Source organism: Ovis canadensis, chromosome 6 (assembly GCF_042477335.2).
Source record: "Ovis canadensis isolate MfBH-ARS-UI-01 breed Bighorn chromosome 6, ARS-UI_OviCan_v2, whole genome shotgun sequence".
In the NCBI taxonomy this organism is placed as follows: domain Eukaryota; kingdom Metazoa; phylum Chordata; class Mammalia; order Artiodactyla; family Bovidae; genus Ovis; species Ovis canadensis.
This window is the reverse complement of record NC_091250.1, coordinates 100,189,410-100,206,219: the sequence shown is the minus strand read 5'-3', so window position 1 is coordinate 100,206,219 and position 16,810 is coordinate 100,189,410. Positions and strand designations below refer to the sequence as shown.

Here is a 16,810-nt window from a genome sequence, read left to right as displayed (position 1 = left end):
TAGACTTTTCCTTTTGAGAAAAAGGCTTTTCCTTTTTTATTACTGCTTTATCTCCTTACTCATCATTGGTCTCAGATTTTTTATTTCTTCATGATTCAGTCTTCATTGTATTTTTCAAGGAATATATCCATTTCTTCTAGATTATCCAATTTGCTGGTGTATAACTGTTCACAGTGGAAAATTCTTAAAGAGATGGGAATACCAGACCACTTGACCTGTCCTGAGAAATCTGTATGCAGGTCAAGAAGCAACAGTTAGAACTGGACGTGGGACAACAAACTGGTTTCAAATAGGAAAAGGAGTACATCAAGGCTGTATACTGTCACCCTGCTTATTTAACTTGTATACAGAGTACATCATGCAAAATGCCAGGCTGGATGAAGCACAAGCTGGAATCAAGATTACTGGGAGAAATATCAATAACCTCAGTTATGCAGATGACACCACCCTTATGGCAGAAAATGAAGAAGAGCTAAATAGCCTCTTGATGAAAATGAAAGAGGAGAGTGAAAAGTTGGCTTAAAACTCAATATTCAGAAAACTAAGATCATGGCATCTGGTCAGATCACTTCATGGCAAATAGATGGGTTAAAAATGAAAAGAGTGACAGACTTTATTTTCTTGGGCTCCAAAATCACCTCAGATGGTGACTGCAGCCATGAAATTAAAAGATGCTTGCCCCTCGGAAGAAAAGCTATCACCAACCTAGATAGCATATTACAAAGCAGAGACATTACTTTGCCAACAAAGGTCCATCTAGTCAAAGCTATGGCTTTTCCAGTAGTCATGTATGGATGTGAGAATTAGACTATAAAGAAAGCTGAGCACTGAAGAACTGATGCTTTTGAACTGTGATGCTGGAGAAGACTCTTGAGAGTCCCTTGGACTGCAAGGAGATCCAACAGTCCATCCTCAAGGAAATCAGTCCTGAATATTCATGGGAAAGACTGATACTAAAGCTGAAACTCCAATGCTTTGGCCACCTGATGCAAAGAACTGACACATTGGAAAAGACCCTGATGCTGGGAAAGATTGAAGGCGGGAGGAGAAGGGGACGATAGAGGATGAGATGGTTAGATGGCATCACTGGCTCACTAGACATCAGTTTGAGTAAGCTCCAGGAGTTGGTGATGGACAAGGAAGCCTGGCATGCTGCAGTCTATGGGGTCACAAAGAGTCAGACACGACTGAATGACTGAACTGAACTGTTCACAGTAGTCTTTATGATCCTTTGTATTTCTGTGTTATAACATCTACTCTTTCATTTTTTATTTTATTTGAGCCTTCTTTCTTTTAGATATTCTCACTAAAGCTTTTCAATTTTATTTATCCTTTCAAAAACACAGCTTAGTTTTGCTGATCTTTTCTATTATTTTTATAATCTTTATTTTACTTATTTCTGTTCTGATTTTTAATACTTCTTTCCTTCTGCTATCCTTGGGATTAGCTTGTTCTTTTTATAGTTCCCTGGGGGCTAAAGAGACCAAGAGACCAATAAGTCTCTAAAATCCTGTGAGCACCACCAGTGCTCATGTTGGCCATGTTCCATACAGGCTTAGGATAATCATTCACAGTTCTTAAATTTTGGATTTTGAAAAAGTCTGGTTTTTATATAGATAGCTTAGCAAGCTTAAAGGATTTCAATAAGGACTATCAAGATTATTATCCTTATTTTTAAAGGGCAAAGAATATAGACTGCCTTTGGAGATGGGTAATCATTACACATTGCTTGTACATGCCAGGAATCAAATTACTGAAAAAGTCAACTAGGAGAAAAAATTCCCCTCAAATATTCATGGGCAGTTTTATTTTTTCTCTAGGGGTATTGATCTCAATCTGGCTAAATCTCATTAAAAAATGCTAATAAAAACCTCCTGGTAAATAAATGCAAGCAGTATTGTTGTTTAGTTGCTAAGTCATGTCTGACTCTTTTTGACCCCATAGACTATAGCCCACCAGGCTCCTCTGTCCATAAAATTTTCCAGGCAAGAATACTGGAGTGGGTTGCCATTTCCTTCTCCAGGGGATCTTTCCAACCCAGGGACTGAACCCACAATTGAATCTACAGATTCACCTGCTTTGCAGGCAGATTCTTACCACTGAGCTACCAGGTGTGATCCAAATGCAAGGTAAATGCAAGGCTTTCAATAAATTCTCTTTCTTTTATTAATTCATTCAAAAAACCATGCTACATTCCTACATACTGTAGAGTATGAAAAAGACTGATTGCCCCTATCCATAAAGAGTTTGCAGTTTAGTAGAGGGCTTCCCTTGTGGCTCAGCTGGTAAAGAATTCGCCTGCAAGCAGGAGACCTGGATTTGATCCCTGGATTGGGAAGATCTCCTGGATAAGGGAAAGCCTACCCACTCCAGTATTCTGGCCTGGAGAATTCCATGGACTGTATAGTCCATGAGGTTGAAAGAGTTTGACACGACTGAGCGATTTTCACCTTCAGAGGAGATAATGTATTAGCATAAGCAACTATATTAAGGAGTAAAAGATATAAGAGGGATAAGAACAATTATGTCTTCCTTGGTGGCTCAGAGGTTAAAGCGTCCGCCTCCAATGCAGGACACCTGGGTTCGATCCCTGGGTCGGGAAGATCCCCTGGAGAAGGAAATGGCAATCCACTCCAGTATTCTTGCCTGGAGAATCCCATGGACGGAGAAGCCTAGTAGGTTACAGTCCACGGGGTTGCAAAGAGTCGGACACGACTGAGCGACTTCACCTAAGAACAATTAAGAGAGAAAAAGGAAAGATTACTTTGAGGTTTAAGGAATTAACCCAAAGCAGGTCTTATCTGAAATAGACCTTGAAGGAGATTCAGAAAAGTAAAACTAGCAGGATTAGAGAGAGAGCCACAGACCAAAGGAATAGTCTGAGAAAGGCAAGCATGCCAGGAAACAAGAGCCATGCCTGAGAACACTGCTCCCAAGCATGAAAGATAATGGTGGTGCTGATAGGTGGCAGGGGGGGATCAGTCGCAGATGGTGAAAGCATCTAAAATGAAAGACAGGCTACATGTGTGAACAGAGTTAGTTTGGGAATGAGAGTTCAATGGCTGGGTGTGTCTATTTGTTTGAGTGGAAAGCCTCTCCCTAACTCTTTCATTAAACACACAACTAACCTTCCATTGCCCTCTTATAATTTAATCTCAGTTCAACTTCCAGTATTTCAAAATCATCATACATAAAGAGGTACCACCCTGAAAGAGGGACTTTTATTCAATGTTAGGAGACTAACTCCAATCACAAAACTCTGCAAATGCCCCCAAAAGGAAGAAAGATAGATTTATAAATCACTAAATCTATTAAGTTATACAAATAATAAATTTATAACAAGTTGGCACACAGCTTTAAAAACAGTGCCCTTTGAAACTTCTGAGAATTCAGAATTAGAATGCCAAAGTGTTGGCAGATTATTTGATGAAAGAGGCCTTAATCTGCCAGGGAAACATTTTTAGAGGATCTCTAGAAAGCAGGTTCATATATAAACTCTATTCAGCAATAAAGTTTGCATTCATGTTTTCTCGGGAGAAGGCAATGGCACCCCACTCCAGTACTCTTGCCTGGAAAATCCCATGGACGGAGGAGCCTGGTAGGCTGCAGTCCATGGGGTTGCTAAGAGTCAGACATGACTGAGCGACTTCACTTTCACTTTTCACTTTCATGCATTGGAGAAAGAAATGGCAACCCACTCCAGTGTTCTTGCCTGGAGAATCCCAGGGACGGTGGAGCCTGGTGGGCTGCCGTCTATGGGGTCGCACAGAGTTGGACACGACTGAAGTGACTTAGCAGCAGCAGCATGTTTTCTCTGATTTCCCATTTTAAATTCCTTTGGTGTAGGAACTTCTTAGCCAGTCTCTGTCCCCCAGTATTTCTCAAGCTGTTTTCCTGGCTACATGGATCACCTTAAGATTTTGGGCTTCACACCAGACCAGGCTATATGGATCACATAAAATTCTGGGCTTCACCCCAGGCCCAACCAATGAGACTTTACAGGGACAGGTATTGGAATTTGAACAATAGAGAAGAAACTTCTATATTTCTGTGGTTACAAAAGTTACTTCTACCTAGATTCTTCCTGTGTTATTCTTTTATCGCTTACCTTCCCAGACACTTGAACTGTTCAAAGATGGAATGGATGCTGGGGCTGGATAGTCTTCTCAGCAGGCACTTTGCCAGATGAATGATGTCATCTGGAGTCAAAAACTTAATCCAATACTTTTACCAACAAGTCACAAACAGCCAAGGGATCTACTGTGGGTAGAATTTCAGAGGATAACTACAAATCAAACTATTTTAAATGCCTAAAGAAATTTACTTTTACTCCTTTTAATATTGATCAATTTTCTCCCCTTTGTTTTTGGTTAGCCTCTTCTTTTCTATTTCCCCCAGATACTGAGTAACAGGACTGGCTCTGAGTACCACAAAAGGAATGAATAAAATAATATCACTCTTACAAAAATGTATCTTACCAAACAATTTCATTTCTAACATATGAACCCCACATTTCTTCCGCCCATTTAAACTTTTCTTATTTAAAGTCAAATGAGTGTATATTCTGGATACAAGTTTTCTAAATACTGCCTTGGATGGAAAGTGTAAAAAATATATAACCAAATATATCTCTACAAGTTTTACACTTTAAGTCAATCAACTGTTTATGCTATAACTTATTGTCATATGTTCTTTGACAGAAATTGAAGTAAAATGTACATTATATTTAACAAGGAGGTTGTGTGATTGATAAGAGATGAATGAAAAGACAGAAACCTACATTTAAATCCCATTATATTAATCCACATGATGCTAGGGAAATTCACACAATGTCTCCATGTGTCAGTTCTGTCTTCAAATGAAATAAGAATCAAAACATTTTTTATTTCATAGTTATTATAAGGAGTAAGGGAGATCATGTATATTTTGTTTCCTAATCAAGCTTTTTATGAATGCCTGATAGTGCTAAAACAAGTCATAACTTGTTCCTTGATCTCTGAAACAGTCTTCTTTTTATTTTCATTAAGAGTTAAACTTTTCCTGTATCCTCCTTAAGGATTTAGGATGTAGTTTTTTCACACTTGGCTCATCAGTCAAATATGAAAATCAGTGCCTGGATTCAGATGACACTGGTCACTAGTGGATACTGCAAGCCAAACTCTACATGTGATGTCACAGCATCATGGTGCCTTGTTGCTGTTGTTCAGTTGCTAAGTAGTGTCCTACTGTTTGTAACTCTATGGACTGTAGCACGCCAGGCTCCTCTGTCCTCCACCAATTGCCAAAGTTTGCTGAAATTTATGTCCACTGAGTCAGCAATAGATCTAACCATCTCATCCTCTGTCACCCCTTTCTTTTGCCTTCAATCTAGCCCAGCATCAGGGTCTTTTCCAATGACTCAGTGCTTCATATCAAGTAGCCAAAGTACTGGAGTTTCAGCTTCATCATTAGTCCTTCTAATGAATATTCAAAGTTGATTTTCTTTAGGATTGTCTGGTTTGATCTCTGCAGACCAAGGGACTCTCAAAAGTCTCCTGCAGCACCACCGTTCGAAAGCATCGATCCTTTGGTGCTCAACCTTCATACGAACCAACTCTCACATCTGTTCATGACTACTAGAAAAACCATAGGTTTCACTGTATGGACCTTTGTCAGCAAAGTGATGTCACTGCTTTTTAATACACTGTCTGCATTTATCATGGCTTATCTTCCAAGGAGCAAACATCTTTTAATTTCATGGCTGCAGTCACAGTCTGAAGTGATTTTGGAGCCCAAGAAAATAAAATCTGTCACTACTTCCACTTTTTTCCCTTCTATTTGCCATGAAAGTGATGGAACTGGATGCAATGATCTTAGGTTTTTGAATGTTGAGTTTTAAGGGAACTTTTTCACTCATTATACAGTGGAAGTGAGAAATAGATTTAAGGGCTTAGATCTGATAGATAGAGTGCCTGATGAACTATGGAATGAGGTTCATGACATTGTACAGGAGACAGGGATCAAGACCATCCCCATGGAAAAGAAATGCAAAAAAGCAAAATGGCTGTCTGGGAAAGCCTTACAAATAGCTGTGAAGAGAAGAGAGGCGAAAAGCAAAGGAGAAAAGGAAAGATATAAGCATCTGAATGCAGAGTTCCAGAGAATAGCAAGAAGAGATAAGAAAGCCTTCTTCAGCGATCAATGCAAAGAAATAAAGGAAAAGAACAGAATGGGAAAGACTAGAGATCTCTTCAAGAAAATTAGAGATACCAAGGGAACATTTCATACAAAGATGGGCTCGATAAAGGACAGAAGTGGTATGGACCTAACAGAAGCAGAAGATATTAAGAAGAGGTGGCAAGAATACACAGAAAAACTGTACAAAAAAGATCTTCAAGACCCAGATAATCATGATGGTGTGATCACTAATCTAGAGCCAGACATCCTGGAATGTGAAGTCAAGTGGGCCTTAGAAAGCACCACTACGAACAAAGCTAGTGGAGGTGATGGAATTCCAGATGAGCTGTTTCAAATGCTGAAAGATGTTGCTGTGAAAGTGCTGCACTCAATATGCCAGCATATTTGGAAAACTCAGCAGTGGCCACAGGACTGGAAAAGGTCAGTTTTCATTCCAATTCCAAAGAAAGGCAATGCCAAAGAATGTTCCAACTACCGCACAATTGCACTCATCTCACAAGCTAGTAAAGTAATGCTCAAAATTCTCAAAGCCAGACTTCAGCAATATGTGAACTTCGAACTTCCTGATGTTCAAGCTGGTTTTAGAAAAGGCAGAGGAACCAGAGATCAAATTGCCAACATCTGCTGGATCATGGAAAAAGCAAGAGAGTTCCAGAAAAACATCTACTTCTGCTTTATTGACTATGCCAAAACCTTTGACTGTGTGGATCAAAATAAACTGTGGAAAATTCTGAAAGAGATGGGAATACCAGACCACCTGACCTGCCTCTTGAGAAATCTGTATGCAGGTCAGGAAGCAACAGTTAGAACTGGACATGGAACAACAGACTGGTTCCAAATAGGAAAAGGAGTACGTCAAGGCTGTATATTGTCACCCTGCTTATTTAACTTATATGCAGAGCACATCATGAGAAACGCTGGACTGGAAGAAACACAAGCTGGAATCAAGATTGCTGGGAGAAATATCAATAACCTCAGATATGCAGATGACACCCACCCTATGGCAGACAGTGAAGAGGAACTCAAAAGCCTCTTGATGAAAGTGAAAGAGGAGAGCGAAAAAGTTGGCTTAAAGCTCAACATTCAGAAAACGAAGATCATGGCATCCGGTCCCATCACTTCATGGGAAATAGATGGGAAAACATTGGAAACAGTGTCAGACTTTATTTTCGGGGGCTCCAAAATCGCTGCAGATGGTGATTGCAGCCATGGAATTAAAAGACGCTAACTCCTTAGAAGGAAAGTTATGACCAACCTAGATAGTGTATTCAAAAGCAGAGACATTACTTTGCCGACTAAGGTCCATCTAGTCAAGGCTATGGTTTTTCCTGTGGTCATGTATGGATGTGAGAGTTGGACTGTGAAGAAGGCTGAGCGCTGAAGAACTGATGCTTTTGAACTGTGGTGTTGGAGAAGACTCTTGAGAGTCCCTTGGACTGCAAGGAGATCCAACCAGTCCATTCTGAAGGAGATCAGCCCTGGGATTTCTTTGGCAGGAATGATGCTAAAGCTGAAACTCCAGTACTTTGGCCACCTCATGCGAAGGGTTGACTCATTGGAAAAGACTCTGATGCTGGGTGGGATTAGGGGCAGGAGAAGAAGGGGATGACAGAGGATGAGATGGCTGGATGGCATCACGGACTCGATGGATGTGAGTCTGAGTGAACTCCGGGAGTTGGTGATGGACAGGGAGGGCTGGCGTGCTGTGATTCATGGGGTCGCAAGGAGTCGGACACGACTGAGCGACTGAACTTTCACTGTCCTCTTTCACTCTCATCAAGAGACTCTAGTTCCTCTTCATTTTCTGCCATTAGAGTGCTGTCACCTGCATGTCTGAAAGTGAACGTGAAAGTGAAGTTGCACAGGTGTGTCCAACTCTTTGCGACGCAATGGACTGTAGCTTACCAGGCTCCTCCATCCATGGGATTTTCCAGACAAGAATACTGAAGAAGGAAATGGCAACCCACTCCAGTATTGTTGCCTGGAGAATCCCAGGGACGGAGGAGCCTGGTGGGCTGCCATCTATGGGGTCTCATAGAGTCGGACACGACTGAAGCGACTTAGCAGCAGTAGCAGCAGTAGCAATACTGAAGTGGGTTGCCATTTCCTTCTCCAAGGTTGCTGATATTTCTCCCGACGATATTGATTCCAGCTTTTGATTCCTCTAGCCTGGCATTTTGCATAAGGTACTCTGCATATAATTTAGACAAGCAGGGTGACAATATTCATCCTTGACCTACCCCTTTCGCAATTTTGAACCAGTCAATTGTTCCATGTCCAGTTCTAATATGATGCCTCAGCAGGTGATTAAAATTCTGCTCAAACAGACCCAAAACAGTAGTTTTCCTTCTACTTCCCTGTTGACATAAACTGAATAACACAACTTTGACCTAAACCTGCAAGACCACCTTACTCTTTCTTCCTCCCTTGCCCACTCTAGGGCTCACAGTCAACAACAATTAAAAGATCATCGCCTCTTTCCTAAATCTCTAGTACTTCTTCCCTGTACTCACATCCAAAGACCTGCAAAGAAATCTGAGACCTGCAATGCCCGGATGAGTGTTAACCTGACCCACCGACAGGCTACTACCAAAATATACCCAGCATTTTATATGTGTTTAATCTTTACAATCCTATGAGTAGCATATCAACATCTTTGTTTTAGATGTTAGGATACTGAGGCTCAAATTGGCTCAGTAACTTTCCCACAGTCACCCAGTTTATGAGTAGCAGAACAGGTTGGCTTCAAACCCAGTACTAAGCCAGGGTTCTCTCCACCACCTCTCAAGGACTCCCTCTATAATCCATCTCTGCTCTCCATCTTTCTGCTTCACTTTCTGTGGAATTTTAGGAACATAATGTCTATCCCAAATACCTGCATCAGCATATTAGAGTCATCTGGGAGATTTTTACAACTACAAATGCCTAGGTTTAATTTAATAACCAAATTTAATTACCTAGGGTAATTTATAACCAAAACTCTGGCAGAGGCACTCCAGCATCTTTAAGTCTTTTCTTTTTTTTCTGAAAATGATTCTGTTGCACTGTTAGATTTGAGAACCAGTGGTTTAAATAATGATATTACTCATGTTAAATTTTTTTTTATTTTTATTTTACTTTAACATTTAATCAGTGGTTTGTTCTTATTATAAAATATCTTATTAACACATAGTTTCTCTTTATTGTAATAACAGGTGGATGAGACATTTATAGATTCGGCCTTCAACAAGCATTATATCAAGAACCAAGTAGTGAAACTGACGTATGTATGCTTGGGCAAAGGTGACTTCACAGTCTAGAGTGACCAAAAGCACAGGAGACAGGAACCTTTATACACTGTTGCCTCTATGAGACTGGCTTTTGGCCAGGACTTCTTATTAATATGATTGCAACAACAGTCTCACCATCATTTTGTAAATGCAAAAACTGAGACTTTGGGAGGTTACGTGAAACGTTCAAAATTCCCCAAGTGACAGAACAGGATTCAAATCCCATCAAGTGATGGATGGTAAGGCCTGAGACTACCAGAAACCAGGCCTTGAGAAAACCCAGCAGCATGTCACTGCATGCACCAAATTGTATTCTTTCAATATATATGTCATTTTAAAAATATTAAGGAGCCAAAGTTGACTACAAAATAGGGTCACAAGTCTTTCCTGTATTGAACCCCTAGTGACAGGAGGCATGCCCAAACACAAAGAAATAAATTTGAAATAAATGTTGAAATAAATTTCCATTTGTAGACGTGGAGGAGGAGACTCATATAGACTGAGAAATTCCTCAGAGGTTTCAGTTGTCTGGAAAGTTCATAGCAAAACATGTATGTAACAGATACAAACCTATGGGCCTGTGTGACTCATTTTCTTAAAAAAAAATGAGAATATCTAGATGGATATATTTGAAGGAAATAATAATCAGTTTTCTTACCAATAGGCTAATGCCCTATTTGCAGAATGACTCCAAGTTTCTTACACCTTTACCGAGTAACTAGTGACCTCCAGAAGGATTTTACAACATAAATTTGATACATTTTATAATATCTAGGAGAGACAAAGCATGTTTTTGCTGAAACTTTCTAGATTTCCTGCCCTCCATTTTCAAATTCTGACTTGCCATAACATCCTAGCAAAATTATCATAGCCTTATGCACTCCTTTGAATGTGTAGTCACTATCATTTTGTAACTTTTTGTGTGGGTGCATTCCACCTGGTAAACAATGTTTTCCCTCTGATTTAAGAAGAGGGGATATTTGCCAATTTGACATAAAATTCTGATTATTTATAGCTTCACATTCCAGAGCCTAAATGAACCACAGTATATAAAATCCCTTCAAATTGATACCATTTCCTCTTTTTTAAAGTCAAGGGATTCAGGAAAATAGGGCTTTCATGCTTTTTATAGCTTTGATCTTTTGAAGCATAAAAATAAGAGATGTGGCAGAACAACATATAGCTTTCCGTTTGTTAAAAGACCTTTAACTGTTTAATTTTCATATTTTAAGTATATATGAAAATCCAGCCCCTCAAGTGAAGGGGCTTAAACATGTTTATATAGAAAAATTTCAAGGAATTGGATATGCTTAATTTGGAGAATACTCAGAGACCAAGAATACCAGTGTCTTCAAATACTATACATGGAAGAGGGAACTGATGTTTTATGTATGTCCCAGCTGGTAGACATAAGCCTATGGAATGGAAGCTTTAGGGAGATATGTTCAACTCCAAGTGAAGAACTCTCTTAAAATCAAAGCTGACCAAAGAGAAATAGCCTATTTATGGAAGTAAATTTCTCATTATTTTAATTACTTGCTGGGGTGAGATGACCACTTATCATGGAGGCTTAGAGCTGATGAAGGTATCACATGAGTGATAGATCAAAGACACCATTGAAGTTTTTTCCAGTCTTCAGGGTTTATGATTTTGCTGATAACATTTTAGTGTCTGAGTCTTATACAAATGCTATAGCAAGCCTTCAAATTAATGGCAAAATTCACTTAAAGCAAAAAGAGAACATGAAGAGGGAATATATGAAACAATCTTGAGTCAGAGTGACATAAATGAGAAGCAATGTGAGATAATCAGCTGCTGACACTTTCAATTGAGGCATAATTCAAGGGAATAAAATACGAAAAAAAGAGTGCAGGATAATACTGGATGTACTCTTTGAACAAGTACCTTTCTATTCTGTGTCATAGTCCAGAGGAAGATGGGACGACAGTAGATGTCATTATGGTGTTCCAGTTCCCCTCTGCTGAGTCAAGTGCAGTGAGAAATAGGAAAATCATCAGCGTCTTAGATGAGAAGATAAGGAACACAAGAGCCTTGTCAATAAACACCTCATCAGTAGAAGTTAATGGTAAGTAGGTACCTTTCTACGTGATGTGAAGTTCTCTATTAAGTCTATTTTATGTCTAATCATAAATTTATTTACTATTATTTCCATTCCAAATAATAGCTAGAATTCAGATAGAAAAAAAATTCAAGTTAAAAAAGTGACTTTTAAAGGTTTTATTGTTCTCTGATAAAAGCATATCTGAAATTAGTCAAGTGGCTTTTCCTGTAGTAATTGACTGGCACTCGTCCTGAAATAAAAGCAAACCTTTACCACTAACAGAGTTCATCTGACCCATCCACTGCCTCCATGATTAAGCAAGTGAAAACACCAAGTGTTGAGCAATGGCTGTTTTTCTGTTTCAGAAACATAAACCCAGTTGCTGCCCTTTAAAAATAGAAATAGTTTCAGTGAATAGTGAAATTGTGAAATTTGTGTTAACTTTTTTCCTTTGGGCATTTTGGAAAATGATAAACTAACTTTGGAGCCACTAAAAGCCATCTTACAAGTAGTGATTAAAATAATCACAAAACTAGAAATTATAGGAACAATTACATCATCATTGCTTCTCTAAAAGAAGTAACTTTTATCGAGGCCCTTCTCTATGCCCTTTACATTTAGCATTTAACTTCTTTATTCTTATGAATTAGGCAAATTCATCTTTAAAGATGTGAAAGAGGGGCTTTAGGCCTTCTATCTATAGTGAAAGGACTCTGGTAACTAAAAAGGGCAAAGATTTAGTTAAAGACCCAGTAATTAAAAAGGGCAGAGATTCAAATCTATTGATAGATTGCTAATTTTTTGAGAGGCTTTTTGCGAAAAAAAAAAAAAAAGTGTTCTTTGGTCAAACACTTTTTAGAAATTCGGTCTACAATATTGACCTCTTAGAAATTCACCCCTTATATTAGCATACCAAAAATTCTCAGGAGTCCAGCCAGACAGAAACCTGTTTGAAAGTAAAAGTGAAAGTCACTCAGTCGTGTCCGACTCTTTGCAACCCCATGGACTGTAGTTTGCCATGTTCCTCTGTCCATGGAATTCTCCAGGCCAGTATACTGGAGTGGGTTGCTGTTTACTTCTTCAGGGGATCTTCCCAACCCAGGGATTGAACCCAGGTCTCCTGCATCACAGATGGATTCTTTACCATCTAAGCCACTAGTGAAACCTGAAAACCTGTTTACCCCTGTTCATTAAGCTGCTTCCACAAGCATCTATTCCTGAAAGACAAGTACAGATTTCCCCTACACATTCCAGTGGACACCAGAAGAGAATCAGAGTAAGTGTGATTCATAACAGACATGAAACAGAAAGCCCTACCCTTTCAAGGGTCTGGCTGACTCTATAGGAGGAAACCTGACCAGGAAATAAAATCTATGGGAATGGGATGGGCAGGGATGTGCTGATGAGACAGTCAGTTAGTCAGGAAATGAACCTGGGGACCTCTCCCAACCCAGGAGGGAAGAACCTCTCAAGGGCTTAATCCGCCTTCTTTGTTTTCTCCTTTGTGGAGAAACAAATGAATCGAGGTTGTGAAATAGTGGAAGTTGTGATTAGTTACAAGATGTGTTCTACATAATTTTAAATAACCAGTTAATTTGCAAGGAACTTAAAAGCCTGAGCTATCTGAAACCAGACATGAAGCATGAAGTGGCCATTGGGTATCTGGGCTTTTTGTTTCTTATAGGTTCAGCTTGTGACCTGTAGTCTGTTTTAATGTCTATAGTAGATTAAAGGGCAGGACGTGCTGATGAAGAACCTGATTTGAGAGTTACCTGATCCTAACTCCACTGAGTCACTACAGGACTACGCAAGTTCTGTAAAGGACTTGTATTTACAAAGTCCACCAAAGGGCTACCATGCCTTTTCCTCCACTTTCTCATCTACAATCTTGCAAATATAATATTTGTTCTTCCTTAAGTCACAGAAATATCAAGAGGTGGGAGGAGGGTTCAGGATGGGGAACACGTGTACACCCATGGCAGATTCATGTTGATGTATGGCAAAACAAATACAATATGGTAAAGTTAAAAAAAAAAGAAAGAAAGAAAGAAATGTTAGTAACTTAAAAAAAAAAAGAACATATGCAAGAAAACAGAAAATATAATATTGAACATATAGGCTATTAGAAAGCTAGAAAATTGTGCATATGCTTTAGAAACCTGAAAACATTAATGCAAATAATTGGTGGTAGAAAAAACTAGAAGCCTGAAGGTTTCCAAATTTCCAAATGTGAAAAAAGCAGCATTTACTAGCACTTGGGAAAGCCTCACTTGGTAGAAAACTGATTAGAATCCTCAAGGCAATCCTTGTAGACAAAAAAACTGCTCTCCAGCAATACTTAATTTGGGGGATTTCAAATGAATGGAAAATTGCAGAAATTCTAGACAAAGTCTAGAAATAACCTTGCAGCCCTAGATTGATCCATAATCTGGCAAGAATCTGTGTTTTGGTTTGACAAATAACTGTGTGGTATGCACCCTTCCTGTGATGTGATGTCAGAACAAAATTAATATTGACTCCTTTGAATTGCAAATGCCATGGCTGTGGAAGAGCTGCTCATCACCCATGTGCTGTTGATGTGGCCAGTCCTTATCATGTTATCTGTAGTGTGTACAGCCCTGAATACGATTACTGTCAACTCAGAAGTGTGTTAGAGGGTCATGTTCAAAACTAAGGTGTTAATGTTTGTTTTCACTCCTAAACGTAGAAAGTAAAACCATTTTGTCAAAATTGGTAATTTGCAATAGTCAGTCACTTGTATATGGGCAGTTTACCTTCAGGTATAATCATTCTGTCTAAAATGCTTTCCTCAAAAATCCAATGAAACTCCCAACTATTACATGTACCCTGGTCTCATTCCTGGAAAGAGCTGAGTTGCATCTTGCTCAAACTAAGCAGAAGAAGCTCTAACTCAAGAATTCTAAATTTATACCATTGTAATGCATTACTAACATGGTCCATATTCAAATACCTCATTTTATTTCACTTCACTTTATTGCACTTCACAGATGTTGTGTTTTTTTTACAAATTGAAGGTTTGTGGCAATCCTGTGTTGTCAGATGACAGTTAGCATGCTTTAGCAGTAAAGTACTTTTTAATTAAGGTATGTATATTGTTTTTTAAGACATAATGCACACTTAATGGACTACAGAATGGTGTAAACATAAACTTTTAAATGCACTGGGAAACAAAAAAATTTTGACTTGCTTTATTGTGATATTTGCTTATTGCCGTGGTCTCGAACTGAACCCACAATATCTCCAAAGTATGCCTATAGTTTTAAAACATAAAACAAATTTACTACCTTAAAACTACATTTGACCAAAAATCGAGTTTCTTCTATAAATAAAGACTGAGGATCTGTACTGAGCAACTGATTCTTCACTATATAATGATTTAGTTATGCCTTTTACAAGTTTATTGGATATTCTCAAGAGCTCCCACTTTGTATAGTTCATCATCATTAGTTTCCCAAGTGAAATTTATAGAAGGTAAGTGGAAAGAAACATTCTTACCATGCATAATGGGAAGTTAAATGTACAGAATATGAGTCTGAGACACATAGGACTGGTAGAAATAAGTAAAACCATCCATCCTCATTTTACCTATTAAGCGCTTTTATTTTGAAAACTATCCCACTTTTCATGCAACCATTCATCAACTTATGTTTGTATTTCCTTTATCAGGTTACCAACTTTGTTGGAAATGACAGAATTTTATCTTAGATTCTGTCCAATAATTAGCCTCTACCAGTATCCAGCAGGTGTATGATAACAGTATATAGTAGTTTATTCCTTGGGGAGGGGAACATTTTGATAATTTAAGAACTGTGTTTTAGAAGTATTTTAAATATACTTTCTGTGGTAGTTTTCAAAGTTTGTTTTTTTTTTTCATCCTTAAACCCCTGCACCAAAGAAAGGCTTATGTGAAATCTTAAACAGAAGAGATAAAAGCAGACTTGTTCTAGTTGAGGCTGAGTTTGCACCTAAAGACTCCATTAGTTGTTCCGTCTTTCCCCACTTTCTCTATATCCTTAAGTAAAATCCAAAGATTTATCCTAAGCCATTGGAAAGCCACTGTTCTGTATTACTACAAATGATTTGTGGGTTTTGATTATCCATATTTGAGCCTTAATCATTCACTGCTTATTGCCTATATGTGCAGTGCTTAGTCAGTCATGTTCGACTCTTTGTGACCCCATGAACTGTAGCCCACCAGGCTCCTCTGTCCATGGGGATTCTCCAGGCAAGAATACTGGAGTGGGTTGCCATGCCCTCCTCCAGGGGATCTTCCCAACCCAGGGACTGAACCCAGATATCCCACAGTGCAGAATTCTTTACCATCTGAGCCACCAGGGAAGCCTAGAGATTGCCTATAAATCTTTACCAAAACCATACATATATCCTGTTATATCAGCTGTTTTCCTGACTCATCCATATGCTCAAATTTCTGGACTCCATATATGATGAGTATTCTATGATTTCTGGTCATTGAGACCAACTAGGAGAATATCAAATTATCATTCTTTGTTCTATCTTGTTTTTCAGCAATGAGCTCATCAACAGGGAAGCTAACTGTCCAAGCATGTAAGTCTAGTTAGTTTATAAACACAAGTTCCATTTCCATCTCAGAAAGGATAATATCTTCAAATATTAGCTCATAATTTCCCACTCATGTTCCACATTTTCTTTTGGAGAGAATAACAATTGTGTAAAAAATGAAAATACTTTTTTTCTAACTCTAAAACCAACCTTTTTTGTCATCTTCAAGAAAAATATTTTACATGGTGGAAATCTAGGAGCAATTTGAAGAAATTTTATATTTCTGATTTGGAATAAATGGACTTGCCTTGATAATTTTTAAATGCTACTAATTATGCTTTCTACTGAGAAGTAAAATAATGAGAAAGTGATAAATGGAAAAGAGATAGACTCCTTTACTTGTGATTGTCTATACAATTTACTGATCATACTCGTCTTCATGGTTGACAGCAGCTCCACTCACTCACTTCATATCATTATTTGCTTCATATCACTGTGGCCTAAATTTTGAAAGAATTTTTTTAAAGTGGTGATGACTTTGAGCAAAGGTGTTCATTCATTTTCATCTGTCTTGCAAATATACTATACAACATTCATTCAATAAATATCCTTTTAAAATCTACCAAGTGCCAGAAAGTGAATACAAGTGTCACTAAGACATGATTCCTCCTCTAAAATTAAGGGTTTGAATTTAGAGGAAGACATAAATCAATCAGGAAATGTTAAAACAGTGTGATAAATGCTATGACAGAGATAGTGC

The 16,810-nt window shown here is 38.4% G+C and overlaps 1 protein-coding gene across 1 annotated transcript in view; it reads left to right on the top strand.

Annotated features, from left to right (window-relative positions):
• TMPRSS11A (transmembrane serine protease 11A) overlaps positions 1–16,810 on the top strand; it is a 44,931-nt gene that overhangs the window by 16,093 nt on the left and 12,028 nt on the right. Inside the window, exons 3-4 of the mRNA XM_069594230.1 lie at positions 9,372–9,439; positions 11,372–11,532. Of these exons, the coding sequence (XP_069450331.1) occupies positions 9,372–9,439; positions 11,372–11,532 (229 nt within the window). The remainder of the gene's footprint in view (positions 1–9,371; positions 9,440–11,371; positions 11,533–16,810) is intronic.